The 12,012-nt window shown below is 42.0% G+C and overlaps 1 protein-coding gene across 4 annotated transcripts in view; it reads left to right on the plus strand.

The window, feature by feature from the left end:
• Window positions 1-4,172: 4,172 nt before the first annotated feature.
• The window catches only part of IMPA1 (inositol monophosphatase 1), a 28,078-nt gene continuing 20,238 nt past the window's right edge, over window positions 4,173-12,012 (plus strand). Inside the window, exons 1-3 of one of the 4 annotated variants that reach the window (XM_085020907.1) lie at window positions 4,173-6,797; window positions 7,245-7,783; window positions 8,162-8,295. In XM_085020907.1, coding sequence (XP_084877033.1) covers window positions 7,721-7,783; window positions 8,162-8,295 — 197 coding nt within the window. In that variant the 5' untranslated portion in view covers window positions 4,173-6,797; window positions 7,245-7,720. 4 annotated transcript variants of the gene reach the window in all.

The raw sequence follows: 12,012 nt of genomic DNA on the forward strand, positions 1-12,012 counted from the left end.
AGTCCTCAGTGGCCTCCCAGCTCAGTTTTAGAGTTCTCTTAGCAATACAAGCTGCATGTTGACTTTCCTTTCACATATTTTACACAGCCATGATTGGTTAGATAAAAGAGCCAGAGGTAGAGAGATATGTCAGTTTTTAAAGTTTCTTTCCAAACCTTAAGAGAGATGATTCTGTGATATATTGTTCCAAAGATAAAAAGCTCTGCAGTTTCAACCTATATTACATCAAAACATGAAATCTTGTTAGGTATCCTGAAGATTTCACCCATGAGGATATGCACTTTGTGTTTATAATATATATATATTGTCTTTTTAGGGCCACGTCTGTGGCATATGGAAGTTCCCAGGCTAGGAGTTGAATTGGAGCTGTAGCTGCCAGCCTATACCACAGCCAAAGCAACACCAGACCTGAGTTACATCTGTGATATGCAGTGCAGCTCATGGCAATGCCAGGAACTTTAACCCACCGAGCAAGGTCAGGGATCAAGCCTCATGGATACTAGTCAGGTTTGTTACCACTGAGCCACAAACGGGAACTCCAAGTTTTTGTCATTTGTAATCAAAGTCTTTTTTTTTTTTTGCTTTTTAGGGCCTCACCCACAGCATATGGAGGCTAGGGGTCTACTCAGAGCTACAACTGCTGGTCTACGCCACAGCCGCAGCAACGCCTGATCTGAGCCTCAACTGCAACCTACACCACAGCTCACGGCAATGCCAGACCCTTAGCCCACTGAGCAAGGCCAGGGATTGAGCCTGAGTAATCTTGGATGCTAGTCAGATTCGTTTCTGCTGAGCCATGATGGGAACTCCGATCAAAGTCCATTAAACAATTAGGATCTAGCAAAGTCTTGGTATGTGCAATCAGATTTTTTTTTTTTTAAGTGAAAAGAGTTGCCATTTAAAAGCAGCTCCAGAGACTAAAGAGTAACAAAATACCCAGGATTCCTGGAAAAAAACTCACCTTGGAGGTCACTCTTTATTTTGCAAACATGAGGCAATTGAACATCTATCACTTCTGCAGGTGATGACCAGAGTACTCTGTGGCTTTGACAAAGGCCATTCTTCCCAGAATCGCCTCCAGGACAGTCAGGTATCTGGGAGGTTTCAGGGGCATTGGATCTTGCCTCTCTTCCATCCTCAGGTTTAGCATAATTAGAACATCTCTCACCCATGAAGTCAGCTGGTAGGAAAGGATATCAAAGTTTCCCAGGAGGAAGCTTGCTATTAGAGAAGTCTGGAATGGTGGCCTGGATGCCACAGTAAAGAGAATTTGTCCTGATACAGTGTGTGGCTGAGTATGGAACCTGACCCCTCCGTAACCCCCAACCACCTTGGCACAGCAGACGATCTTTGGGGTTGGGAACAATGGTTACATGTCATCGTAGCTTTAAAAATTGCCCCGTTGGGAAGCTCAGAGCAAGGCACACAGCACTGGACAAAAACTTTAGGATTGTGTGGAACCAGTTTGCAAACTGCCAAAACCAGATCTGAGCACTAGGACTCTCTATGTACTAGAAGATTCTTCATTTCACTTTAGTCAAGCAATGGAAAGTAGAACAACCTCCTTGGACGGAAAAAAAACTGAGTTACTTGAAGACAATTGTAAAGTAGCTGCTGAGGCCCCTAGAAAAATATTGTACTTTCTTGCTCATTAGAGTTGGGCAGTTTGAAATGGTTTTAATTTGAAGGAATGAGATATTCTATCTTCACTTTACTTATGCTGATTTTAGCAGCTTTCCAAAGCAGTGGGACCATGTTTATGTAAAGGAGGCTTAAAGAAGACTCCAATGACATTTCAGCAAGTGCCTGGAAAATTTTATGTGGTTAAAAATCCACATTTGTCACCATGTTGTAGTTGGCAAGATTTTTATTTTAAAATGACTGACGATGAAGAACCAAAATTTTGATTTCTGAATTTTTTTTTTAATCAAGAAAACTAAAGCATCATTTGCTAGACAAATCAAGGTGTCCACATCAGATACTTAGGGCATCATTCTTTAGAAGAATGGAGACAAAATTCTGGCTCCTGTGAGGTTTAAGAATTGGTCCCACACTTCATGTCATTCATCTTTGAGAACTCTTTCATTTGCAACACACTGGTGATGACATTCTGTCTTCTGATCAAACTGAGAGAAGCGATCACTGCAAATGCAAGGAGCCTAATAATAACCTGCTTCTCTGGTCCTGTTGTGGCTGGGACATCTTATACCTGAGTGCTGCCTTTTGCATTGTAATACTAAGACTATATATACAATGATGCCCGGCCTGTCGTTTCAAGAAGAGGAAACATTTTAAGGGCCAAAGACTAGTCCTTGTGCCTCATGGGATACAACCTCATCGTGCCATGTATTCCATGAGTGTGGAGTTTGGAATCAGTGTTTTACTCTTTGCTCTTGCTGTGTGAATTGAGGACAAATAATTTCTCTGAGCCCTAGTTTCCTTGTCCATATGATGGAGCTGATCATACCTTCTAATGGAACTGCTGCAACATTTAAGTAAAATAATGCATATGGAAATACAACTGCCTGAAACATGGTAAGTACTCAATAAATGATAACCAAACAAATAAGAATAGGGGCAATTGGTTCTGGCCAACAAATTGTCTGTCTCTCTGTCTGTCTGTCTGTCTGTCTGTCTGTCTATCTATCTATCTATCTATGTATTTACCTATCTACCTACCTATCATAGGTTACTATAGTGTATATTGTTGGGGAGGAAGAAAACTTTTAGGAAAGAAACCTTCTAGGTTTTTCTGGCTGATAAAAGAATTAAGTTGAAATGAGACAGATTAATAGCAGAAAATCAAATTTAATTATTTTGGAGCTCCCATTGTGGCGCAGTGGTTAACGAATCCGACTAGGAACCATGAGGTTGAGGGTTTGATCCCTGGCCTTGTTCAGTGGGTTAAGGATCTGGCGTTGCTGTGAGCTGTGGTGTAGGTTTGCAGATGCGGCTCATATCCCAAGTTGCTGTGGCTCTGGTGTAGGCCGGTGGCTACAGCTCTGATTGGACCCCTAGCCTGGGAATCTCCATATGCCATGAAAGCGGCCCTAGAAAAGGTAAAAAGACAAATAATAATAATAATAATAATAATAATTTTACCTGGGAGAATCCCATACACATGAGAGAATCAGAGACAGAAAAGTAAACTGAAGACTCTGTGCCATCCTCAGCTAAGGAATGGGATTGGGGCCCCGCGCTTCCAAGGACAGGAGGGTCACTCAATGGACAATAAGAAGAAAAGCAGATGTTTTGTAATTAGATATTTGCCCTACCATATAGATGGGGCCCTTTAGATAAAATTTATCTCTAGTAATAACTATTCTGAGAAAAAGCCCAATTTAAATTCTTCTAAATAATTAAGGGAGGAGTGGTAGTTTCTCTTGCAGTTACCTGTTCTTAGTTACCCCCCCCTTTTTTTTCCTTTTTTTCTTTTTATGGCAGCACCCAAGGCATATGGAAGTTTCTGGGCTAGGGGTTGAATCCGAGCTGCAGCTGCCAGCTTGCACCACAGCCACAGCAACACAGGATCCAAGCCTTATCTGTGACCTAAGTTGCAGGTTGTGGACAAGCCAGATCCTTAACCCACTGAGCCAGGCCAAGGAATGAACCCACATCCTCAAGGACACTATGTCGGGTTCTTAACCAGCTGAGCCACAATGGGAACTCCTTTCAGTTACCTTTAACTCAAAGTAATTCTAATGCAAAAGTGGAACATTTGGGAGGGGGCTACATTATGAACCCCTATAATATGTGAATATAGGTAGGTTTACCTAGCACAGGTTTAGCAAATAAAAGTTGCAAAACTGGAGTCATATCTCCAGTTCTTTTGTCAAAAAAATAGTATGGAATAAAAGAAGGGAGAAAGGGAAATAGAAAAACTGCAAGTAATGAAAGAAGGGATGGCAAAATAGAGGAAAATAATTTTAAAAAATATAGACGAATGTACAAGCAGGAGAAAGGAAGTAAGAACCACAGATGAAAGAGAAGGCAAATCTCAAAGGACTAGGCAGGGCAGCGCAAATCACCCGCCAGATTGGGGCAAGGGATGGGAGGGTGTGTGCTCCGCGGCAGGGGCGGGGCCAGAACAAGCCACTCACCAAGGGCGGGGCTGAAGGGCGGGACTTCCTGTCAGGGCTGTACCTTCTCCCTCCTGTCACTCATTTCCATCCGGAAGAGCCCAGCCTCGGAGCCGGCTGGTTCCCTAGCGATCCTCACGCCCTCCAACCCGAGGTGAGACCTACTTTCTTGCGACCCGCACCGGCCCTCGGGAGGGCTCGGTGGACGCTGCGGGCGCTGCTGGCGCAGGCGACCGGTCGGAATGGATGGGCGCGGTCGGCGGTGCTGGGGGCGGCATCCAGGGACCGAGGCCGCTTTGGGTTTCCTTCACCTCTGCGGTTTTGTCCTGAAGCTGCCTCCGAGTAACGCCAGGAATGGTCCCGGTGTTGTGCAGCGGTTTCGCCCACGCGATCTCACAGAACCTTTGCGGCAGCTTATGTGGAATACTTCCCTCGTTTTCAATTTACCGATTCCGAAGAGGCTCAGAGAGACCTGGCATATTTCTACCGGGCGCTGAGTCCCAGTGTGAGCCCCTGATCCCGTGCTGTCCGCAGTCGTTCTGCTGGGGACGGTTGGCAGGAAGGTGACATGGCTCCCACAGCAGGGAAGGTGGTGACCAGCACAGAAAGAGTTGGAAATGTTTTAGGGGTTTGTCCTTTTGAAAGTGAAGGTGAACAAAATTTACTGCCTTCCACTGAGGTATATACTCAGAACTTGTTGGGAAGGCAAAGCGTGCACGCAAAACAATCAAAATGTAAGGAAGACATTCCTGAGTGCCTTAAGTAAGTCATGTACACAGGTTTAGGGGGTCTTGGAAGGCTTGGGTGTTCTCAGAACTTCTCAGAGCATATTCCCTCCTAAGGAATGTCATTCAGACTCCGGACGCAGTTTGTTGCCTACTCAGATGATTTACATATTTGTATCTGCTGGCCATACCTCTCCTCTGAGGTCAGGATTCATTCATTCACCTGCTTGATTTACATTTCCTTTTGATTTCGAAAAGGCTCCTCTTCTAATGAAGTTTTCATCTCCCCACCTCCTACCCAGATCCCAAATTTGAAACTTCTTGTTGTTGTTGTTGCTCCCTGTTTCAGCAAGTGTCACCGCTATCCATTCAGGTGCCAAAGTGGGAAATCTGGGAGTCATAAACTCTTCCTCTCCCTCATACTCCATATCTGATCTGTCACTAAGTGCCCTCAACTTTACCTCCGAAAGCAAATATCCCCACTTCCCACTCTTCCCTCCACCCTCCAATCCATTCTGTTCAGTAGCCATGATGTAGGGATTTCTCATGGCTGTCAAATCAGAATCCTCCCGCTAAAGCCTTCATGGGATGATTCCTACTATCTCCCCAGCCCAGCCCCTCCCTGTTTCCCTTGATCTTTGAGCTGTCATACTTAGGGCTTTTGGTTACTCTTCACGTACCAGGAGTCCTGCAGTTGAGTTAGTTAATACCTATTCACTTGTCCTTCAAATCTTGGTTGAGTCATGTCCTTAGGGAAACCACATCTGGTACCTAAGACCAGGTCTGAATTCTTTTGTTACTTCTCATTGTCCTTCTCCTGCTTAGTTAGCCTTTACGTTTGTGATGCTTCATGTAGTCTGTGATTTTTTTTTTTTTTTTTTGTATTAGTTTCTGTATCTCCACTAAAGAGTGTGAACGGGGCCTGCTTTTCTTCACCCTGAAGTAGTGCATAGCATATAATAGGTATTTAGCACATCTCTCTCGAATGATTAAACGAAGTATGACTTCTGGGTGGAGACTCCCTAGAAAGAAGAAAAGGTAGCCTTTGAAGTGAGTTGGAAGAATTGATAGGCATTATTATCAGTGCTGTTAGAAGGGGGACCTATGAGTGGCTTAAGCAGAGTTTCTGGCTAGAGAACAGATTCATGATGAGACCATCGAGTTCTGCTTAAGCCTAGAAGAGAGGGATGGGAGAAATTGGAAACAATTCTTGAAGTACTCTAAGCAATTACTTCTGTAACTCAAAAAGTGGCTTCCTCTTTAAGTTATTTAAATGCTTATATCAGGAAGAAGAAGCAACTAGCAGAAACAGCTCAAGCCTCTGTTCTTTGCCTTTCCCTCCCTTCCACCCCTCCCCCATTCCTATACTGTGAGCACCATGATTGGGGTTTCCCATCAGTGTTCCAGGTGAAACTCTGTGTCAGTTCTTTTCAGCTATAAAGATGCTTTATAAATGATGCCACATATTTCTGAGTCTGACAGCTTAAAAAGCTTCAGTGTCCTAGGTACAGGTTTTAGAGTGTGGTCGAGCCAGTGGTGAGTTATTTTCGTCTTCTCTTCAGAAGTCAGTGGAAAGCTGGACAGTTCAGAAGACAAAAATGTGTTGGTTTTTTTCTTCTCTGAAACATGGGGAAATTCCTTTTTGCTTTATTGTTTTTTTTCAGTCCTGAAATTTTCTTTGCTTGGAATGTTATGATAGAAAGAGCAGTGGACTTTACATTCATAATTGAGTTTGAATTCTGACTGTGTCATCTGTGTATAAAATTTGGGCAGATTATTTTCAATCACTGATCTTTAAATTCTCTATATTTACAACCTCATTAAAAATAAATTCAGGAGTTCCTATCGTGGCTCAGTGGTTAAGAACCCAACATAGTGTCTGTGAAGATGCAGGTTTGATCCCTGGCCTCCCTCCCTCCCTTAAAGGATCCTTAAGGTTATTGCAAGCTGCAGCATAGGTAAAGATGTGGTTTGGATCCGGCATTGCTGTGGCGTAGGCCGGCAGTTGCAGCTCTGATTCCATCCCTAGCCAGGAAACTTACATGTGCCACAGGTACGGCCCTAAAGAAAAAACGAAATACAAAAAAATAAAAATAAATTCACATGTATTAAGCACCGAACTACCCAATATTCAGTTAGAACATGTGGCTTCTGCTTTTTCCTTTCAAAGCTGCTTTAATTTCCATCCATGGTCAGTTGACTCCCTGGATGCCAAAACTGCAGATACTGAGGGCTGACTATGTTCCCTGTGTTCTTTCCCTAATTTTCACTTTATTCTTAACCCAAATGTGTTTCTGTCTTATAAGATATTTCTTGTGTCCTTTCTTCTCCATTTCCCAAGCTGGTGTTGTTGGGTTTTTTGTTTTGTTTTGTTTGCTTTGTAGGGCTGAAGGTACAGCAAATGGAAGTTCCCAGGCTAGGGGTCAAATCAGAGCTGCAGCTGCCAGCCTCTGCCACAGCCTCAGCTATGCAGGATCCAAGCTGCATCTGCAACATACACCACAGCTCATGGCAACGCCAGATCCTTTAACCAACCACTGAGCAAGGCCAGGGATCAAACCTGCATGCATCCTTATGGATACTAGCCAGGTTCATTACCGCTAAGCCACAATGGAAACTCCCAGGGCTGTTTTTTAAAATGTGATATGGTATGGGCTCTTTGGGAGACACTTTTCTAGAGGATTTTTTGTTGTGAAAATGTTTCTACTATAGAAGTGATTTTGGTAAAAAATGTTTCTTAATGGACCTATGAATGAATATTGAAAAAAACTGAACTCTAGAATCAGGAAGAGGGGGAATCCTGCAAGAAAATATTTTGCAAGTTGAGATGTTTTTTGTGAACTAACTGTTCTGTAATTAAGACTTTCAGAGATTTGTAACCGCTTTGTCCTGATACGTGTTAAACCTCTTTAGAAGATGGCCGATCCTTGGCAGGAATGCATGGATTATGCAGTTACCCTGGCGAGACAAGCTGGAGAGGTATGAAGTGAAGTCTTGTCAGCTACGATATGATGGATGTGGACAGTGTGTGGTTGCCTTGTTAAACAAAACATATGTTTTAATTAATCTGTATTTGTTTTTATTTTATTTAACTTTGAGTGAATACTTCAATTTTATGTTATTAAATCTTTTGTGATGACAGTTGTGAATCTAAACTAGGATATAAGATTCTATGATTTTATACCTAGAAGATCATAAGCACTAAGGATTTATTTTCTATCCATTGTGGTAAAAAATATTTAAGACTGTTATTTAAGACAGATTGAATGTTTCAAGCCATTTCTATATTTCATCTTTTAGTTTGATTTAAAATGACTTAAACGCTTTTCCTATTTGCTTACTAAACAATCTTTTTAGATTGTTCGTGAAGCTCTAAAAAATGAAATGAATATTATGATTAAAAGTTCTCCAGCGGATTTGGTAACTGCTACCGACGAGAAAGTTGAAAAAATGCTTATTTCTTCCATAAAGGAAAAGTATCCGTCTCACAGGTATTATTTCAGCTTTACAAGTTAGAAATGAAATTTAGGTTGGAGTCAATATACTGGACAAAAAAATTCAGACTTAGAAATTGACTACTTAATTTAAGATGAACAGGAATTTATTTGGAGGGTGTTGGGCAGCTCAGGAGCCCTGAGAGCAGGGCTCAGGCAGGAACCAGGGAAGAAGGCAGAGCTGGTTAGGGTTGGAGTTGGGGTTAGGGTTAGGGTTAGGGTTGGGGTTAAGGTTGTGGTCAGGGTTAGGGTTAGGGTTGGGGTTGGGATTAGGGTTGGGGTTGGGGTTAGGGTTGGGGTTGGGGTTAGGGTTGGGTTTGGGATTGGGATTGGAGGTAGGGTTAAGGTTAGGAGCCATTGCTTCAGATGCTGCTGGTAATCTCACTCCCAACTCTACCCTCGTTGGATGTCTTTACCCTGCTAGCTTAACTTTACAAATCCTGGAGAGGAACATCTGCTTGCTGAACTCAGGTTGTTTTCCTATGCTCAAGCTTCCAGTAGCAGTGAATAGGGGATATTTGGATTTCTTTATATTAGGAGTAATGTTTTGATGCTGGGAAGTTAAATTGGAAAATATCTGTCACAGACAAGATTAAGACATTCAGTTGTTTTTTTTTTTTTTTCTCTATACTGCAAACTTTTTAGGTGCTGAAGCTGTAGTAGCTTTAAAGAGTCTGAGACAAAATACTAAAATCAGGGCTCTCCTATGAGCATGGAAATATAGTAGGAACTTTGTTATCATTTTAAAGTTTTAACATTGTTATTCTCTACTTCTTGATCATGCCATTGGCCATTCCTAGTATTTTAGCCACTGAGGAGAAAAGAATGTTTAAAGTGCTATATACTTTTCATTGAAAATATTTGTAGCTAAGAGAAGAAGAGATACAATAATAATGACTATTAGGACGGTTCAGTATTAAATAAAGGACATAAGTGAAAAAGGAAGAAAGAAAGAAGAATATAGTGAACTCAGATACCATTTATAAAATTCACCTGAGATTTACTGTGTAGCATGTTTTAGGCATGTAGACACATTTAGTTTGGTGAGTGATTTGCCTTCTCAATGACTTATTTAATGTTCTATAGATTATCTATTGCTGCATAGCAAATTACCCTAAAAACTTAGCAGCTCTAGACAACACACATTCATTATCCTAGTGTTTTCCAGCATCAGGAGTATGAGAGTATCCAGGCTACATGGTTCTGGCCAGAGCCTCATAAATTTATAGGCAAAATGTCCTTCACTTCAAGGCTCAATTTGGGCTGAAGAATCTGTTCACTTCTGTGATTTTTGGTGACTTCTGTTCCTCGTGGCTTGTCTAATGGCAGCTGCCCTCAGTTGCTCACCACCTGGGCCTCTCCACCGAGCCGCTCACAGTGTCACGGCTGGCCTCCCCCTGAGTGACAGAGGGAAGGGAAGGGAGGGAGAAATAGACTGAATAAGATGGAAACCGTGGCACCATTTTGTGAACTTGTCTTCAAAGTTGCACATTGTCGTTTCTACTTTGTTTTATTGGTTAGAAACAAGTCACTAAGTTCAAATTTATACTCAAGGCATTGGGTATTAGTCTCTTCCTCTTGAAGAGAGGCGCATGAGTGAATTTGTGGGCTTATTTTTAATTTTTTTGACTATTTCTTTATTTTTTAGGCGGTCTATTACTCAAACAACAGCAAACAACATGAACGTCAGCATAGTTTTGTGTTGGTTCCGTCAGCCCTAAGTTCAATAAGAGATACAGTGGTCCCATGTGCATGAAGGCATACACACTGTGAATCTGTATTGTGGCTGAGGATTACAGCTCCAACACTTTTTTTTTGCTTTTTATGGCCACCCCTGCAGCATATGGAGGTGCCCAGGCTAGGGGTCAAATTCGAGCTATAGTTGCTGACCTACACCACAGCCACAACAACACTGGATCCTAGCTGGGTCTGCCACCTACACCACAGCTCATGGCAAAGCCGGATTCCCCAACCCTATGAGCAAGGTTAGGGATGGAACCAGCATCCTCATGGATACTAGTCAGATTCATTAACGGCAGAACCACTATGGGAACTCCTATGGGCTTAGTTTTATTTTTGTTTTTTTAAATGATTTTTATTTTTTCCATTATAGCTGATTTACACTGTTCTGTCAGTTTTCTTCTGTACAGCAAAGTGACCCAGTCACACATACATATTTACATTATTTTTCTCACAGTATCATGCTCCATCACAAGTGACCAGGCATAGTTCCCAGTGCTATACAGCAGGATCTCATTGCTAATCCATTCCAAAGGCAATAGTTTGCATCTATTAACCCCAAATTCCCAGTTCATCCCACTCCCTCCCTCTCCCCCTTGGCAACCACAAGTCTGTTCTCCAAGTCCATGATTTTCTTTTCTGTGGAGAGGTTCATTTGTGCCATATATTAGATTCCAGATATAAGTGATATCATGGGGTATTTGTCTTTCTCTTTCTGACTTACTTCACTTAGTATGAGAGTCTCTGGTTCCATCCATGTTGCTGCAAATGGTATTATTTTGTTCTTTTTTATAGCTGAGTAGTATTGCATTGTGTGTGTGTGTGTGTGTGTGTGTGTGTGTGTGTATATAAATCCATTCATCTTAATCCATTCATCTGTTGATGAACATATAGCTTGTTTCCATGTCTTGGCTGTTGTGAATAGTGCTGCAATGAACATGTGGGTGCATGTGTCTTTTTCAAGGAAAGTTTTGTCCAGATATATGCCCAAGAGTGGGATTTCTGGGTATTATGGTAGTTCTGTATTTAGTTTTCTAAGGTACCTTCATACTGTTTTCCATAGTGGTATACCAGCTTACATTCCCACCAACAGTGCAGGAGGGTTCCCTTTCCTCCACACCCTCTCCAGCATTTGTTACTTGTGAACTTATTAACGATGGCCATTCTGACTGGTGTGAGGTGGTACCTCATAGTAGTTTTGATTAGCATTTCTCTAATAGTGATGTTAAGCATTTTTTCATGTGCTTTTTGGCCATCTGTATATCTTCTTTGGAGTGATGTCTATTCAGATCTTTTGCCCATTTTTTCCATTGGGTTGTTGGCTGTTTTTGCTGTTGAGTTGTATAAGTTGGTTGTATATTTTAGCTGTTAAGCCCTTGTCAGTTGCATAATTTGAATTGTTTTCTCCCATTCCCTAAGTTGTCTTTTTTTTTTTTTTTTTTTTTGTCTTTTTGCTATTTCTTTGGGCTGCTCCCACGGCATATGGAGGTTCCCAGGCTAGGGGTCAAATCAGAGCCATAGCCACTGGCCTATGCCAGAGCCACAGCAACGCGGGATCCGAGCCGCGTCTGCAACCTATACCACAGCTCACGGCAACGCCGGATCCTTAACCCACTGAGCAAGGGCAGGGACCGAACCCACAACCTCATGGTTCCTAGTCGGATTCGTTAACTACTGCGCCACAACGGGAACTCTGTCTTTTTTTTTTTTTTTAATGGTTTCCTTTGCTGTGCAAAAAAAAAAAAAAAAGCTTGTCAGTTTGATTTGGTCTCATTGGGTTTTTTTGTTTGTTTGTTTTTATTTGTTTCTTTGGGGAGCTGACCTGAGAAAGCATTTGTAAGTTTAATGTCAGAGAATGTTTTGCCTGTGTTCTCTTCTAGGAGTTTGATCGTGTCTTAAACTTACATTTAAGTCTTTAAGCCATTTTGAGTTTATTTTTGTGCATGGTGTGAGGGTGTATTTCAGTTTCATTGA

This window comes from Sus scrofa, chromosome 4 (assembly GCF_054392235.1).
Source record: "Sus scrofa isolate SSC_HxYL_T2T_F1_AM1 chromosome 4, Sscrofa_HxYL_maternal_Yorkshire_Landrace_v2.0, whole genome shotgun sequence".
Lineage (NCBI taxonomy): Eukaryota > Metazoa > Chordata > Mammalia > Artiodactyla > Suidae > Sus > Sus scrofa.